Source organism: Lepisma saccharinum, chromosome 16, assembly GCF_977018435.1.
Source record: "Lepisma saccharinum chromosome 16, izLepSacc3.1, whole genome shotgun sequence".
NCBI classification, from domain to species: Eukaryota; Metazoa; Arthropoda; class Insecta; order Zygentoma; family Lepismatidae; genus Lepisma; species Lepisma saccharinum.
In genome coordinates, this window is record NC_139244.1 from 18,392,106 (window position 1) to 18,411,542 (window position 19,437).

The window sequence follows — 19,437 nt, forward strand, 5'->3', positions numbered from 1 at the left end:
ATAAAAGCACAAAGCAGTAATTCTCCTACAACATTCTTCAAATTGCACGTCCACCTTTAAGACGGCTTTAGACTAAAGCATTTCCATTAACATTTTTGCTAGCATAAATGCTATGTAAATGTTTCCAAAAATTAGTTTTACACCAAAGCATTTTATGGATCATTTCGTTTAGCTGTTCCAATTACAATGTATAACACACACAGCACGAAAGGCACGTCTAGTTAAAACGTCTATGGTGAGTGCACGGTGTTTACAATTGAAAAAGCTAAAATATTCTTCCATACGTGTACAATAATCGTTGTAAAGTATGTATACTGCTGGACAAAATAAACCGGACACTTGCATTTTTTGTGATAACGCATAAATTCTGATTCGAAGGCTAAGTAAATGTTGCAGAAACTGAATTAAGTACGAATGCGTAAACAAAGTCCGGGCCTATGAATGGTGCATATGGTACTACATGATCTGCCATACATTCTGTAATATATCATTGCAATTCGGATGTCAAATATTAAGGTGTCCGGTTTTCATTGTCCAGCAGTATATTTTATCAGCACCATTCTTCTCTACCTAAAACCATTCAATACGATGCAGTATTCCTCTCTGTTGAATAGTTATTGTATTTTAAAAGTGTGAAGTGATACGTTGTTTACATCTCACGCGGCCGCCATTATGGGAACGAAAGACTATCGACAAGTACGGTGTAACAAGTACCGTGAGAGGCTAAAACTAGCAAATGGGTAGCCAGTAAAAGGTAAAAAAAAGGTAAAGTGCTCCCCTGTGCATAGCACCACGCCATGAAGGCATATAGGGGGTGTGGGGGTAACGCCCCACACTTTCTTGATCCGGTCGTGAGTGGGGGTGATGTGATCAGCATCACGCCCCTGACCACCTTTACCTCCCAGGGTTTGCCCCAGGTACCCATGTTATTCGACGCTGGGTGGGCACCGGGGCCGCTATCATCGTTAGAAAAGTTCCCGTATTTGAACCGGCCGGGGATCGAACCCGGGACCTTTAGCATGGTAGTCAGACGCGTTACCGACTGAGCCACGGTAGCCAGTGCAGCGTCAACTAGAGCATTCCTACTGGATATCCAGTTCCGTGAGATTCAGGCTTAAGACAATTCACAAGACTGTGACTAAGATCAGGTTACTGAAAATTGTGCATACACTGGGTGCACAAAATGTTAATGGATGACCACAAAATGAAATGGACAGGTTCTGTGATCAATTTTTTCAAGGCGATCAACTTCTGGACTCCACTGTAAATGGAGACGAAACTGCCTTACCACCACATGCCTCATGTCAAGCAGGTAACACCAATAGCCACCATATGCATTCCCCCAAATCGAAAAAATTCAGAACTTCAATTTCAGTCCCAAAAATTATGGCTTCAGTTTTCTGGGGCAAACAGGATAATATTCTGGTTGACTTTATAACCCCCTCCCGGCACAACTAATGCTGCTGCATATTGTGTGACCCTGTAATGGTTTTGACAGGCAATTCAACTCTAAAGAAGGGAAACTGTGATACTGGCATCTGCCTGCTTCATGATAACGCTTGGGCTCACATACTGAATGTCACCCTTGCACTTCTGCAAAGATTCAAGTGGGATATTTTGGAACATCCACTATATAGTCTGGACCTCACACCCAGAGACTTTCACTTGTTTCAACTAAAGCAATGCCTTGGTGGGAAACAGTTGAGCAACAATGATGCAGTGCAGCAGACAGGTTCCAAGGCCTACCAAATGTTTGATTAAAGATGGCAAGTATGTTGAAAAGTAAATTAATTCATTTGTACTGTCCGTAAAATAAAAAATTACATGAATGCATATAGGCCAGACATGTCTCATATTTCTTGTCAGCAAACTGTCCTTCAGTACCTCTACATCCATATGCCCTGATTCTGAAAGTTGACATTGTTAATAAAATGTTACCTGTATGTTGTAGCACTGCGCAACATTCAGACAGTGCTTTAATGACCCAATTAAGTCATAAGGCCTGTGTGACACCAGCCTAACAGGTTTGCATTTAACAACATTATTTTACTGCTCTGTTTTAACAAAATATGTTAGCAACAGACTAATATGGCAAAGAGGGAAATTCAGTTCAAAATTATAAAATGATATCTAATCGCACAGATCTGTTTAATCAAATGAAAGTGAAAATCAATACAGGGTAACAAGCAGTGGGTATTTTGAAAGAAAATGCGACATAGAATGTGCATATATTAGCTTGCATATGTGTGTGTCTGTTTATGGGTGCAAGGAAGGATGGAAGGACTGTAAAAAAAAGAAACCCACATAACTCACATTTTAGCATAATTTTCACACCTCAAAAATTGTTAAGTTTCAATCTACTTACTATGCTCTTATTGATTTATAGACATATTAATTAGGAACAAACTTGAAGCAAGGAACTAAACAAGCCATTCGGTTTATTAGGCCTATTAATCTAAGAAAAAAAAGAGAACATAGTATCGTGTTTACAAATAAAAAGACTGCTACAAATGCTATTAGAAAAAGAACTCATTTCCATCTTAAAACATTATATTTCATTCTTTAAATACATTTTTACAGGTAGGGTCAGCCTTATTGTCATTTCTTGTTTAAGTAAACTCAAATTTGGGAACAGTACAGAAACAGGAGTTGTACAACATGGAAACTGAAAATAAAAAAAAAGGAAAATCAAACAGTGCATAACAAACTACATTTACATGTGATATTTTGGATTTTCAATGAGGAAATAATTTAGAAAAAAAAAACAAGCAGTCAATTATGGTTCTTTTTGGTTATGAAGTAACAAAGGCTTGGGGGGAGGGGGGAACTAATAAAAACATTAGTTAAGTTCAGGAGCCTTCAGTTTGTGTTGCTGTTATGTGCGCTGAGGAAATAATTATTAAAAAAATTGCAAAATTTTCGAGAGACCTCTAAATGAATGAACTGATGAACACAGCAGCTTCAAAAAGTATGATGAGGGTTTTATCTGAAGTCATAACTCACATAGGTTGTATGCAAATCACAGAACACAGCATGTACATCTGGATGACAGCAGTAATTTATTTGTCTTGTAGTCTACGGTTGTTACAAGCATAAAGACACAGTTTTGTTGTGACATTTCAGGGGGAACACATGCTCCCAACATCAGATATTTATCTTTACAGTTTGGTCCAAAAAAATATCCCCACCCAAAGGTTTTATTGAAAGCACACGAGAATGAAAACTAACCTAATTCTATTGAAAACAAGGTAGTATCTTTCTACGCTATTTATCATCAATTTTCTTCTTCTACTATCCATTCTATTTTTCAATTTTTGTGAAATTCGTCACACCATTTTGTGTTCTATAAGAGCGTGTGACCACAAGACAGGATCCTGGGTTCGACTCTCAGGGTCGTTAATCTTAGGTGGGAATCTTCCAGTCTAGATCCCTACGTAAGTCAATCTGGGGGACACACTCAGCCTTTCATAAATGGGGGAAACCGTCAAAAGTGGAAGTCGCTCAACAGTGGTGCTATTATAGTCATAACATCTCCTACGTGCCTCATGGCACAGGGTAATGCACAACCAGGAGCGGTGCCAGAGGGGGGGGGGGGGGGGGGCACGAACTTAATTTTCTTCCGTGCCCCCTATCTCATGTGCTTTCAATAAAACCTTCGGGTGGGGATATTTTTTTGGACCAAACTGTACTTTGATTAAAGATACAGTTATAACAATGGTTAAAAATTTGTAACAAAAAATAATCAGTTCTACAATGGATCTTGCCAATGTTAGACTGCTTGTTTCACAGTTAAGTTGCTATATTACAACAATGTGTTTTTATTATTATTCTAGATAAAAAAAAAATTGCATTTTTCAATTATTATCAGGCAATTCATAATCATCATCTCTTTTACAGAGATTCTTGATGGTTTTGGTTACATTGAATTTTAAAGAAGGTGGCTTACTCCACTTGTGAAAAGGAAAACTCCATAGTAGGTCAATGTTACCATTCTCATTATTTAATTTTTTTCAGTGTTCTTCTGCAATAAACGAAGCTTCCCAGACATTCAACATTTTTAACCATTCTTATAGGTTAACTGTATTCTTAATAAAACTAAAAATAAATGTCTGATGAAGGGAGCGTGTGTTCTCCTGAAACATCACAACAAAACTGTGTTTTTATGCTTGTAGCAACCGTAGACTGCAAGAGAAAGAATTCTACAATGTAAGCAATGCTTACATACAAGAAAAATTAGTAGTAGGCTATGTTTGTTTTAACATTATGCACGTTTCAACTTTTGGTGTTGACAGTTTAGAGGGAAACATGGAATATAATAAATAACAATAATATGCATCTTTACTCTTAATTATCATGCTTGTCAAATCCATTTGCTAAATGACAAATTGTCCCCATTGGTAGAAGGAACATTTTCTTTGCTTTTTCATGACATATGCAGTGACATGAGCAATCGTACACAACTTCAAAACATGGAACAAAGGTTGAAATTGTATACATCGGAGAAATATAGTGATCCACCATACTTTTCGAAGCAACCTTGTGTTATTCCCAACAATGAGCTTCATTAAACTAAAAGATCCATAAGCAAATACATTCTCTGTAAATTGAGTGCAAATTACATTTTAATGGCATGCACTGAATTCTTTTTCAATTAGCATAAACAAGCAGGCACAGGGAAAAAAGAAACAAACCTAAACCAAAAGAGAAAAACAGATTAGCACACAAAACACCTAGCGATAACAATCCTTAGCTAATCATAATCACTCAGTCTTATTACATACACATGCTGGCACGAAACATGCTGTATTAAAATTAATAAAAATTATCTTTGTATTGCATCATAACTTCAACATGGTAGAATCAGTACTCACTTTCAAAGTCCATTAAATAATGTAAAATAAGTTTGTATGCCTACACCTTGCACAGTACTGAACCACCATTTAAAAAAAAAAAAAAAAAAAAAGCCTTAGCAGCTTTCGTTGCTGTTCTACCTGTTTAGATAAATTGTGACGATGAAGATTAATCGTAAATGATGAAAGCGATAAAGAACATAATTAAATACCTATGCCTTATGCAGGATATGAACCTAGGAACCCTGACATCAATTTATGCCATACTAAAAACTACCACGGAGGCCAATCTGAGACTCGAGTAAATAATCAATCAGCCAATCATAATGGATAGAATATTACTTCACACTAGGTCACCACGTGTGTGTGTGTGTGTGTGCAAAATGCATTATTACCAACAAATCAGCTTACTATGTAAATGCACAGGTTAAAGACAAAGCAGCCCTTAGGGGTGTGCAGGGGTAGAAAAATAATGGACGCCAGTCACCATGGCACCTGAAAATTTTCAAATTCCATAATTAAACTATTGTTTAAAATCTTGAGTTCGCTTATGGAAATTTCCATTACTTTTTTTAAAAAAAAAATTGAGTACAGTATGTTTTCTGTATCACGTGTATCATTAAATCAGAATAATGAACAACGCATTATAAATTTTTGCAGTGTTGCTACACAAATTTTAAAATTGCAGAAATATGGTAGAGTCTGCCATATATTTGAATTCATTGGATAGCTATTCACGTTGTTACCAGTTGAGTGTTTTTAGGAATACCATTATGGCACACATTCAGTATTATATTAATTAATAAATTAAATCTTTCAATGTCACATTTAAAAATGTGTAGCTTCATCTTAGTTGGATCATGGTTTGCCAAAAATAAATAAAAACTGTCTCCTTAGGAAAATCGTCTGGAACCTGAATTAGTTGTAGTTTCTTCTACCATTGGGAGTGGGCAATGCATGTCACCACACTGGGCTTCAGCTTCCAAAATATGTATGTAATACCATTACTGAATCTTTCATTCACATTCGCAAACATGATCACATTAGAACAGGAGAAAGAAAGGAAATCTCGTTAGATCTTCAACTGTCGAGCAGACAGTGAATGCAAGTGAATGAATTCATAAAATACATGGTAGTTATTTCAGTAGTACCATATTTTAGATTTTGCATTCTATATTTCGTATTGTGTATATATATTTTATGTGCCATATTCAGTGCATTAAGACTTGTATGTATGAGTGTAGTGCGTGTGTGGACATATGTGAAATTAATCCTACCTTGTATTTAATATACTAATGTAAAATTTTATGTGTATGGTTGAGTGGAAGAAAAGACTTTGTACAGCTCTAACTCCGCCATTTAAAACAAGACGTTAATAAATAAATATCCATTTACAAGCTTACATAGTGTGGGGAAAAAACAAACAAGTTTTAAATAAGGACCAGAAGTCTGGTGTGAAAAGATAACTACCACCAGAACACTTATTTGTGACCCCCAACCTTCTACCAGCTTCCTCTCAAACTATTGAGAGAGTACTGTAAATCTTTGTGCTGAAACTAAGAGGCACCAAATTTGAGGGTGTGCTGCCCCCATGCTTGAGGAAAGATGAAAAGAAGAGAATAGGCCATGGTAGGGAAAAATGTCCCAGTTGGCACATTTTCTCTTTGTGTTAAACAAATCCACAGCTGAAATGTATATCAACCAAGTTCTGTAAGACATTATCAATTTTACTTCCTTGTGTGTTACCATACTGTGAAGCAGAGAAGCCCGACGGCTTAGAGCAAGTGAATATAGTACCAAACATGACATTCCACAACAGCAGCTACAATTAGGTTAGATTTGGGACAGAGAGTTACTTTCGATGTGTTTTTTCGCTATTTGAGTGTGCATAAAAACTGTTATACTAATAAAAAGCGGTAAGTCAAGGCCTGAGAGGGAGAACAGCCATAATTAAGAATGGAAGTGTCACAGGTGGGCTACGATTTCAAGAAGAAAACCTGTTTTGGAATTCAGTGTTTCAAAGAGGATAATCAGGACTTGACCTATGATTGTAAGTAGGACCTGAACCACCATGCAATCAGTGGCAAAGCATGGTCTTATGAACGCAAGTAGTGCAGTACTCCGAAAAGGAAGGGTGGCGGATTAAAGTAAATTATACAGCCCACCGCCCCAGATTTCCTTAGAAAGAAAGGGCATTTCAAAAAATAATAATATACCATGCTTCTTATTTCAAGATTCTTGATCACGTTATTGGCATAATCAAATACTTATTACTTACAGCTTCCTGTATACAATTTGAAATATCTACGTTTGCTTTGATAATTTTGCAACACACCACAGAAAAGAGAACACTCACTTCCACACAAATGTAAGATATTCCGAAAAGCTCTGAAACTAACAAAAAAGTGTGTATGATTTTACAATACTGGACCCTTCAATTTCGTCCATATTTCGCATACTCAATGATTTTGGGCTCCTAATCACGAATCTGCAGTTAATATTTGGCGGTCACATTTAGAATTTTGAAAAAAAGGGGGTCCGTGATCGCGAACGACAATGCACGATTGCTCATTATTTACTGGAAGATTTTGCTTAATACTGAAAAATAGAAATGTAATTTATATCCTACTTCTTATACTCACAAAATACGTAGTCCTGATGAAGTATCCGAGGTTAACATGTGAGAGTAACATGTTGAAATTGTTATTTGATGTGTAGAAGTAAAATAAGCTTTTCAATTACTGCAATCCTTCTCCGTATACAATCATGGAAACCATGTTTGTTGTGAATCACTTCATGCAAGAATGGCGGAAGTTAGTAAATAAAGTGATTTCTTTCGTAAGTTTTTTATTAGTAAATTTTAGTTGGGTACATAATAATACAGGCCATTCGTTCATATTTCGCATATTCAATATTTTAGGACACTTGATCACGATTTTGCAGTTACAATTTCTGGCTCAAGTGCTACGAAACATTATTTAGGGTGCCCCACACACCATTCACGTATAGCCCCCCAAAAAATTCACAGTAAGGTTAGGTTAGGCAAACAGTTACAATTTGGGGTCGTAATTTCGTTCTTTCAGTATTGGAAACACGTAAATAATGGGCAATCGTGCATTGTCTGCTGGGATCACGGCCCCCTTTATTTGCAAATTCAACACATGAGCGCCAAATTTTAACTTCAGATTTGTGTTTAGGAGCCCTAAATTAGTGAGTAATCGAAATATGAACGAAATTGGAGAAGGGTCCGGTATTGTAAAATCGCTCGCATAAAGTGATACCAACCTCGTTGCAAAAATTATTGTTCACGGGAGAGAAAGAATTGACTTGAGGCTTAAAATTAAAATAAGCTTTGGAATCATAGTTCACTATAACAGGAAGAAAATGCACCTGCTCATTTTCTAATAATGTATCATACTGATAAAAATAGTATACCTAATTTGATAGCATTTAGGATTTAACGTTTCTGTTATTTGCAGGTCTCAGAAGAGGGTTTAACTGCATTCCTTACATCCCATTTTATCCAAAAACCACAAGTTTATTGAATTTGTTTACATGGAAACCCATGATAAATGTGTAAATTATTAACACATTTTACAAATCGTTAAACTAAAAAGTAATGCTTTGATGTTTGTCAACATTATTTGTGAGTTGGGGACAACTTCACAAGCATTAACCCTTTTGCATATGAGCCTTTGGAAACGTTGGCTTCGTTTGTACGCAGGGGGATCCGATGCTTGCCAACGGCTGAGAGAGTTTGCAGCCTTAAAATTTCGCGAAATCGAGTGTGATAGAAACTAAATAAAGCAATCAACATTAAGTGTATTAAAAAAAAATGTAAACAGTGTAAGCAGGGCTTACACTGCTTGTACTACATCTTCACCACTGCATGCAATGCACCTCCAACAACAATCGAAGAATAAACACCTTCATTGGATGCATTAGCTGCTATGCAATAATGAAGGTACAATATATGTTGTTGATTTGATGTTTAAGTCCACTTTATGCACAGTAAGTCTAATCGAGACAGGACCTACAGTTTAAAGTTGGATCCGAACCACTATGAGCCTCCACCGGGTATCGAACCCGGGACCCCTTGAATACAAGGCCGGGATGCTACCACTGCGTCATCGGGGAGGCCCTGAAGGTACAATATATGATTGCCACTTCAGTGATTTGTACGTCAAATGAAATAGGCATAGTGCACATGCTGAAAACTGTACACATATTTATGTACAGTGTGAATACATAGGCTGATATGAAATAAAATTTGAAAATTTTGTGTATGAACATTTTCTTAAGCCAAAGTTTACAGCATCATTTGTAAGCTACTCACAAGATCGTAGAGAAACCACATACATTAAAAATTATCATAATGTATGGAATGACATAAAATATATAACCACCGAAAGCAGTAGTAATTGCTTTCTAAACATAGTATGATTCATGTTTGGATCAGGTTGGAAAAACGTGACACCCTACCATCAAAACTGCGAAACTGTATGAAAACATAATTCCACACAATTAATCAACTCAAATAAAATGGCAGTAAAGGAATAAACATTTCAATAAGGCCTTCAGAAGTGTTTAAACACCATTTACATTTGCGGGCATGAAGTGTTTGTTTCAGATGTGTGGCACATGGCTTGCCAGACCTTAGTGTTTTTTGGCTAGATTTCCCATGTTGTTGTGTGTTGGTCATTTCAAATTATATATATGCAGTTACTTTTCAAATGACTCAAACAAAGTTTAACACTAGCAACAGACTTTTTCCCCAGTTTATTTGGATATGCTCATGGGAATGGGGGTGGTCAATCTCTTTTACTGTTACAGATATGTGATAAATAATGCGGAGATGCATTAATGTTGCCGGTGTTAGTGCACAGAGCAGAATAGTATATCTTCTAGATATCTTCGAACTTTGCCCCTTATATTAGTGCAAGTGGAAAAAAACACGAAACCTACGAATAACTTCGGATTCATCAGAAATTGCAAAAAAAAAAAAAAAAAAAAAAAAAAATACAGCACCAACGTATCGGACACTTGTTGTACTACATCTCAAACTTATTTTTCAGTGAAATGTTACACGTCTCGTAGAAATGTTTTAGGTAAAGTAACATGTTTGACTAGTCATATGCAAGTAACGCGATTAATGTTTTCAGCGAATCGTGTCATGTAGAAGACAGCAATTGTTGCATCAATTACAAATTCGCCAACGGACAAGAAAAGTAACAGTCGTGTCTCAAATTAGGAAAATAAACGTCGCCGAAACACTTTTTGTTAACTTTTTACACCTCACTGATCGATAGAAGTACACAATGAAGAAATTTGACAGCTGAACTTGATTAAGCGCTGGTCTGCACTCCCGTCACTGACATACCACTCTGAAAAACAAAGCAATATTAAGGCAGACAGATATGCTATATTCTATTATGTTGTTAACTATATGCATACCCAAAAGTCCGTGTGATCTCTTTGTTCCAGGTCCTCGAATGGTATTTTGCAATCCGCCACAAAATCATCCGGTGGGATGGCGGCATCGTGGAAAACAGTCAATCCTAGGTTCACGGCATTATGCACTTCGGTGGTAAAACACTCATTCCAAACAGGCTTAGAGGTTTTAGGTTTTGTACTTGAACGACCTATATGATTTTCATCAACATCTATCGACACATAAGGATCTATCGGCTGCTCGTCTGGTTTGCCGAATCCCATATTTTTATGCCGCTTCTGAAAATCCGTTGGTCTTAAGTCGCCAGCCTCGCATATTTTCAGCTTTACGGTTCCAGTAAACATTGGGTCGTATAACACACAATTAACACTAAACTCTTCTTCGCATCCGAAGGGGCACTCAAGTAACAAAGGGATATATCAACCGCACAGGGAAACTGTTAAAATATCTTCCAAAAACAAGGCTTTCTTGACAGCCATGAAGGTAGACTTGATAAAAATTCCCTGCACTCTAATTAGCTATCCCACAATGCCTCTCGTTACGTCACAACCAACATGGCGACATTAAGCGGGGTACTAGTGCGGAGATTGAAACAAAATTTCAGGTGTCGTGCACCTTGTTGGAAAAACTCAAGGTACGTAAGCGACACTTTAACAACTTCATGCCATGATAGTGATAGAAACTGAACGGTAAACTACGTGCGAGGTGTCCTCCACAGTGCCCTTACTTCCCGTCATGACATTTACATCGAAGTTCGATCCATAGCTACGCGAACTTCGCATGAGCAGAAGGCAACCCGAGTATCAGCTGTTGGGAAAACTAGTGCCATCTATGAATAACGTAGAGAAACTAAGATATTTTATTGATTTTGTATTCTGCTTCTGCTATTTAGTACTCGAATGTTGATAGTTGAACATCTCTGTCCGGCTCCATGCTAGCTGTGCGATAGTGGCATGTTGTAATTCTCTGAATTGTTTAAGGCACATGAATGTCTTTCTTCCGTGGTGGAATAAGGTTCGCTTGTGGATTATGATGTTACATCAGCTTCATGTCAGAAATTGGGCATTTGTTTTGGTCACAAACTTTATCTTTCCTAATCCTAGCTTACAGCGTTTCTTTATAATGAAGTTTCTCATGATATTTAGCTTGTGTAAAACCAATAATGGGCGCATATTCTTTAATGTTCATAATTTATTGAAAGTTTCATTTTGAAGATGTTTAGTGCATTTAGTCTTAAGGAATAGATAATGCTGTAACCCTAAGGTCACAAGTTCCTTTTGTTGTATTGATTTCATCATGCTACAAATGCAATTTTTACATGGTTTGATTTCGATGTACGTCCGTTAACACATACTGCGGAGTTTTAGCGATTACTTAAGGTTTTGTTCAATATGCGCTATTGTGGTTATGTTAGGTTCCCTTAGCATTAAAATAAAGTCCCTAAATGCATTCTACTAAGGTTCCGATTTCCTTTACATTCATTCCCACGTATCTACGATATTTACTGTCACTTGACGACGGAGAATATCTTGTCCATGAGAAGTGCGTTAGATAATTTTCAAGTTGTTTTTTTCAACATAAATAACTTTTTTTCGAGTCCAAACAGTGCTCATTACTTTAAGGAAGGTTCATATTTCGTGTAACAATGATTTCCAAAATTCTACGGTAATTAGTCTGCCCTAGGAGAAATCATAAAACAATCGGAACTGTTACCGCTGTTGGCCACTATACGCCGAAAATGTTCACTGCGCTGTGCGAACACATCATGGTGCGAGCCCTGATGCAAGCGGCAATACTTCTTGCATTCGGCACCAGAGTGCAGCATTATACAAAGCATGTCCAGGAAGACTAGAGGTGGTGTGTGCTACATACGTAGTTGCATAATGTGGAATTTAATTTTAATTATTTCTCTTGATATTATTAAGTGCATTGTGTAACGTTCAATTACTTGACCCACAGTGAGAATTTTATTTTCTGTGTAATAACTACAGCTTAATTATAGACTTCGGCTGGTCATCCTTCAGGAGCAAGTTTGTGTGCAAATGTATCTATAGCAAACAAGACTACTTACTGATTTGCCCGAATAGGTGGCTAAACAAGCAATTTCTTTAGCCACTTATTCAGGCAAATCAGGGAACGAGTTTACAATACCGGACCACTTTCCAATTGCTATGAAATTTTGCCTACTCACTAATTGAGACCTACTAATCACGAATCTGCATGTAATAATTGGCGGTCAAGTATGGAAATGTGCAGAAAAACAAAATAAACTATGTTTTCCTAACGTAATGTAACCCTACCGTAAGAACAGCAGGTCCACGGAAGATGCAATTTTCCCAACATGAAAAAATCAGTGTGCAATACACTGTTGCCAAACATACCTAATCAACAGAGTCCACATTCCTAAGTAATAATTTTTCATTGTATTTATGCTAATGGAACCTAACCTAACCTCATAGGCATTCCTCGTCCGACGTCGGAACACAAGGTAGGAAAACTGTTGTACGACAAGAAATGCGAAAAAAACATGGTTGTCAATTGCTTTGTATGGAGAATCATCGTGGTATTTAACAAGGTTATTCTACAACTTCTACATGTTATTTTACAATATCCATGCTTGACCGTCAATTATTAGATGCAGATTCTTGGTTAGGAGGTCTCAATTAGTGAGTATGCGAAATTTCATAGAAATTGGAGATTGGTCCTGTATTGTAAACTCATGCCAATTACAATAGATACATTAAAAAAATATACGAGGGTCACTATTTATATTTTGAGCCTTGGCAACACTGATTGAAGTTAGGCACGATTGAACGTTTGCACGGAATCGTCTGGCATTATTGACCATAACATACTTCAAATGTTTTGTCAATAGCTTGATTTGTGTTGTTTATGTTGCCTTGGAGATTGCGCGACAACAATAAAATGGAATTAACTTGTGAACATTTTCGTGTGGTGATTTTTTACGATTCTCGACGTGGATTATCAAGACAAGAGTGCATCGATCAAATTACTTCCACATTTGGCGATGAAGCCCCATCCTTTGCCACTGTGAAACGCTGGTATAACGAATTTAATCGTGGCCGCCATTTGCTCACCGACGAGATTCGCGACGGTCGTCCAAAATCAGTTGTTGTTCAAGAAAACATTGTTGCTGTGCAAAACCTAATACTGCAAGATCGTCATGTGACATACTGTGAGATTGAGGCAACCATAGGCATTAGTTCCACCAGCATATGTAAAATATTACATGATCATTTAGCTGCGAGAAAGGTATGTTGTCGTTGGATCCCCACACAATTTGACAAAAACTCAAAAAGATGCTCGCGTCAATTGGTGCAAACAAATGCTCAATAAATACAATCGTGGTGCTTCAAAAGACGTATATAAGATTGTAACAGGTGACGAATGATGGATATATGCATATGAGCTGGAACGTAAACAGCAGTCGACTGTATGGGTGTTTCAAGATGAACCCAATCCAACAAAAGTTGTTCGCGCTCAAAGCACATCGAAACAAATGGTCGCCTGTTTTTTCGGGAATCTGGTCATGTGGCAACTGTGCCTTTAGAGGAACGTAGAACGGTCAACTCTGAATGGTACACAACAATTTGTTTGCCAGAGGTCTTCGGTCAAATACGGAAAACAAACAAACGCCGTCGGATCATTCTTCATCAAGACAATGCCAGCTGTCACACATCTCGTCTAACAACCGACTTTATGAACAGTCAAAAAATCGAATTGATGGGTCATCCGCTGTACAGTCCTGATTTGGCACCCAATGACTTCTTGTTCCCGAATGTCAAGAATAAATTGCGTGGACAACGATTTTCGTCGGCGGAAGACGCCGTTGATGCGTTCAAAAACCATATTATGGAGGTGTCTCAAGAAGATTGGAAAAACTGCTTTGACAAATGGTTCGAATGAATGCAAAAGTGTATTGACCATAAAGGAGAATACTTCGAAAAACAATAAAGCAGTTTTCAATGCCAAATTCCTGTTTTTTCATTGTTAGGCTCAAAATATAAATAGTGACCCTCGTATCTAAGAGAGAGAATTGTTATTCTTTTTTCATCTGACAGTTCTTGTAATTGATCAATTCACCCGAATGAATAGATGGGCAAAGGACACATCGTGAACGCTTGTTACCATTTGCACATATACAAGCGACTCACTTCCAAAAGACTGCTTCTGGAACAATTTGTTTCGTGCAATGCATAAGATCAAAGATGATAAATATGTTCGAATGATTGATTTGGTGTTTTATGTCCACTTTATGCACAGTAAGACTAATTGGGACTGGACCTACAGTTTTAAGTGGGATCCAAATCACTATGTGCCTCCACCAGGTATCGAACCCAGGACCCCTCGATTACAAGGGGGTAAACATGTTAATGATGACGATGAACAGATGCTACTATAGGCTTTAAATCAGTGGTTCCCAAAGTGTGTGCCCGTGATTGACTTACAGGGGCGCTGCGAAATGTTTTCTCTGAATTGTTAGTCCATGATATGTATGTTTCAAATATGTGCTTATTTAGTGCATTTTTACAGATGAAATGTTTCTGAATTTGAAATACATGTTTAATTTTTAACTTAAGGCATGCAATCTTATAAGTAACTAAGCATTGCAAGTGTTAGAGAGGGCTACATTCTAGACGCCGTGGAAAAATCTTGAAACACTAAGGCACTGTGCAGCAAAGAGGTTTGGGAACCCTTGCTTTAAATGGTCGAAAATCAATCTCCCTGAACCATGGCAAAATGATGCTAGGAGTAAAAATACGAGGGAAGAAGGAATATGAGCAATGTCACATTGACTGACAGTTCAATCATAAGCATCGCAACCAAGTTATTGTGAGCGGGGATACATTCTGTATAATACGCAAATATCTCAATACACAAAATACATTTTTTCTGGACTGAACGTGTCCTCCCCTCTGTCCCGCTAACGATGCACGTGCTTTCAATGCTGAATGAATGTCGTTAGTTAATATTTGGTCGGTGTAATAGAAAGTATATTGCAAAGTATGGTAGTCTTGCGTTGTGCATGCCTGAGATTGCATGTTATACTAATTAGTTTGCACTAGCCATTACTATTTGTAAATTACGTAATTAAAAGGGTGTTAATTGAATAATAAATCTTGTATTACTTCAAATATAGTGGGATTTTTGGGGAATTGTTGAAAATAAGTTGAACTGTTATTCTCACTTTTTCAGTTGAAGATGCAGTTACAAGGGAGAGGAGTAAATCTCCATTGAGTATAAAAATTTTATTGTGAACCGCACGCGACACCACTGCTCAAATCCATGTGGATTCTTCAATAATAATGATATACAGTATTCCTAATAATTTGTAAATCAGTTATAATGCAATTCAATTCCACGTCTTAAATCAAAACATTACACATACAACTATCCCACCAACATTTTATAAATTCTGGTTCTCACAAAAGTTATGTCAGTATTAAATATATTATTGCTGTACAATTATTTATACATTTTACCTTTTTTTTGTGGGATAGGTACACAAGTTTGCCTTTCATTAGAAGACAGCAAAGCTCAAATGGGGCTCCTAGTGCAAAACCAGCTTCAGTTGAACAACTACAAGTAACAGACAGTTGCGTAAAAAGGCTGAAAGAAATTGCAAGTGATGGAAGCCATTTGAGGATAACCGTTGAAGGTGGTGGTTGCTCAGGCTTTCAGTACAAGTTTGATTTAGGCACTACCTTGAATAAGGATGATAGGTAAGTATATTAATGTATTTTATTTAGTAAAATTAACACAAACTATGTTTAATTTTTACAAATTGAATTGTTCGTTTAAGGGACGTCTATAAAATGAGGATATTTTGGAACAAATGCAGACTAAATCCATGTGATGGAGATTAACTCTGATGACAACTAATATCACTAAACATTGTTAAGTTTCAAGCTTCATAACCAGTTTCCATGATTTGTATACAGAAGTAACTCTTCCAAGAAACATATTCAGCTTCTTACATGTTACAACAACATAACCAGTATAGGAGATATAAGAGAACAAATATATGAATTAGCAGGGCTTTTTCGGAATTCTACCATTGGAAGTACAGTCTGGTGAAGGAACCAAGACAGTTGTCAGGATTCCTAAGAGATTGTCCTACTAGGAAATTAACTTGGGTGTAAGCTCCAAAAAGCTAAACAGGCACTTTTTTAGATTCTCTTGACATATTACAATGATAGAACCCATATATAGTGGCATGTCCAAGAGAATATTCATACCCCCCCCCCTCCTTTTTGATCCAGCATTCCTAAAAAAGAACATGAAAAGCAGAAAAAAAGTGGCAAAATGAAGGCTGACTACTAAGAAAAGTATATGTAAACACCCCCCCCACACACACCTTTTCGAAAATCCTGGCAGACCACTGCCCATGTATCTACCATTTTGAGCTTGTGTACAAATGCTCCCAACATATATCTTTTATTGTCAGCCTCGTTTTAAACCAGTACTTTTTTTCTGGGAAGAAAGGTTTAGTTAAAGTTGGTTGGTTTTTGTTATTTGTTGTTTTCAGCATAAGAGCTACTCTAAATGATTTTGCATCCATGTAGACACACACATACATTTATTTTGTTAAAATAAAATGTTTTTTTTTATTTTATTCTCGCCTATAAAAAATGCTGGTACAGCGTACTGTTGCATACCACAAGAAAATGCTGGTTTTAAACTCTCTTGAGGGAAATAATAAAATTGCATTTTACCTATTGTGTAATATAAATTTATTTTTTTACATGCCATTTTGTTTTTTTCATGCACATGCACTAGGGAATCATTTCCAGTCACTTAAGAAGCAGAATCGCAGGGGTAAAGGTCGAAATTAGAAATTCTTTGTTCATGGCTGAAGTTCAGCCTGTGGCTGTTCTACCACTGTCAATAATCAAATTCAAAATGTTTCATCCCATTTCAGTCATGTTTTCTGCTAGTTCTGTGTTAATTCTCAGAACCAAAAAGTGCTTCATTGAAGTGCAAATCTTTGAGCTATTTGAAAATCCGTAACCTCATAAATATGCACTCTTTGGCTAAGTATGGAAACTCAGTGGCAGCTCTAAGGGGAGAGCCGCCGTGCCATGGCTCTGCCCTCAGAAAAAGCACTTGCTTCGCCAAAATATAGTTAAATTAATACATTTACGAACAAGAATATTCGAATTCCGTAAGTGTTCGAACTTACAGTTGCCTCAATTCCCGCGCCACATCCCCAGCTGTTCTCACTTCCTCTGGGCCAGCATAGTGTGGCCATTGCGCAGAGGCATGAAAAAGTCTCCGCAGGAAACATTGATGGAGGTGGTAGCCATAAGACAACCAGCCGTGCCCATTTTCGGCTGGCACAACGCGAGAGCTTTTGCATTGTGTTGACATAGTTGCAAACTTCATAGAGAAGTGACTAATCCTGACCGATTTGTAATAATCGTGAGAAGAAATTTCGCGAGAAAGATACTTTCCTGCCTTCTTGGGAAGAACAAATGTAATATCTTCCCAAATTTATATAACCATTTAGATAGATGCGTCTGAAGAGCCCTCTAGACTTTTTTGTTATCGATTTCTTCCTTAAGAAAAGATATATCCTTTGCTCTCACGCACACAGACACTCACGTGTTGCAACTGACATTGACAATATTGAAAAAATTTTCTGAAAATAAGAATTATCTATCGAAGGGAATTCCCATCACCAGGGGATTTTTTACTCTAATATTTGTAAAAAATCACACGGAAAAACTATCAGCATAAGAATTTCACTTGGAGATATAATTCAATTTCTTGCATTGAATTTTAATATATTGTAGATTCACAGTTCATTTAGCAGAGAATCATATTTTAGTTGTTAGTAACACCGATTGTTGATGTACAGTCTGCAGTGCTGGGGTTGCAAATTATAAACAAAGCAAGGCAAGAATACAGTGTTCGAGTCGGTGTCTCTAATTGTTCAGTGTTTTTCTTTTTAGTGAAGTGAAAGTGTCCGATGATGTGAAAGAAATGGTAGTCAGTGAAGATGAGTCAGATTAGAGCATTATTACATACACCGTTTTCCAAGGTACCATACGATATTTAAACATCAATTCCATATATAAAAAAAGTGGTAAAGGGAACAGGCATCAAAATTTTAATAGTCGCATTTATTTCCTAGAAACTCTGGCCGACCTCCGTGCACAGCATGCTACGATGCCAGGGATTACGGGTTCGAATCCCAGCCTGGGCATGAGTATTCTTAGTGAGTGTTCACTCATCCTTATCTTCGCGATTAGCCAAAAGCAGTACAAATGCGAAGTAAACTAACCCAATCTTAGGAACTCTGAATTTTTGTCCGGAATTTTAGTAAACAAAGTTCCATTAAAATTACCTCTTTCATTAGATTTCTAGGACATATGCTAGCAAAATTTTTTGGTTTCTTGATCACGTTGGCACTACCCATCATACTGCTGCTACTGTGGAAACTTGTTTCTGAGGTAATGAAATATTCCACTGTCGTCAACAACAGTAACAAAGTATGTAGTATTTTGGCTCCCTCTTCCCATGGAACTGAAAATTTCATGGAATGTTTCTGTACTTTAGCACCGTGATTACAATGCGTGTGGGGGAGCCATAGCTCAACTAGAGGAGCACTTTGCTACTCACATCTTTCAACAGCAAATATTCATTCTGAACATCTTGCGGATCCTAGAAATATTTATATTTTTCGAAAATTTTATGTGTGTATAACCAGGTCTTGACAAGTCTTTTGGATATATAAAACAGGAAACATAGTCAAGAATAACTATACATTTTTACATGTATAACTAAGATATACTTTTCTCACACCATATGAGCAAATTTTACTGGTAGCCTTGAAAATATTACGCTATCAGCTTTATACTCAGCCCGTTGAATTATTGAAATTTGATAGTTTGCTTTCTGAACCTTTTTGTGTTAGATAATAGGGTTATTATTTTACATAACCTTTAGTTGCACTTCTCTAGCTTCAAGTATTGGCGGTAGATAAAAATTAACTTTGTTGGCTTGATTTATCGTTCTTTTGATTCCTTGGTTCTTATTTTCATCTTTGCTTATCTTCTACCATTTCAATATCGTCATTTTCTATTGATACTCTTTCCTTGTATCCTGTCC

The 19,437-nt window shown here is 37.0% G+C and overlaps 2 protein-coding genes across 5 annotated transcripts in view; one reads left to right on the forward strand and one right to left on the reverse strand.

The window, feature by feature from the left end:
• The window catches only part of Pkc98E (Protein kinase C), a 148,727-nt gene extending 138,074 nt beyond the window's left edge, over positions 1 to 10,653 (reverse strand). For both annotated transcript variants that reach the window (XM_083137800.1, XM_083137799.1), the window contains exon 1: positions 10,305 to 10,653. In XM_083137800.1, the coding sequence (XP_082993926.1) occupies positions 10,305 to 10,646 (342 nt within the window). In that variant the 5' untranslated portion in view covers positions 10,647 to 10,653. The remainder of the gene's footprint in view (positions 1 to 10,304) is intronic.
• Positions 1 to 19,437, forward strand: part of LOC146000303 (iron-sulfur cluster assembly 2 homolog, mitochondrial) — a 67,074-nt gene that overhangs the window by 46,653 nt on the left and 984 nt on the right. Inside the window, exons 1-2 of one of the 3 annotated variants that reach the window (XM_083137802.1) lie at positions 10,704 to 10,936; positions 15,825 to 16,046. In XM_083137802.1, the coding sequence (XP_082993928.1) occupies positions 10,857 to 10,936; positions 15,825 to 16,046 (302 nt within the window). In that variant the 5' untranslated portion in view covers positions 10,704 to 10,856. Of the gene's footprint in view, positions 1 to 10,703; positions 10,937 to 11,161; positions 11,317 to 15,824; positions 16,047 to 19,437 lie in introns of those variants that run through there. The other 2 variants (XM_083137805.1, XM_083137804.1) reach the window with 2 other exon arrangements.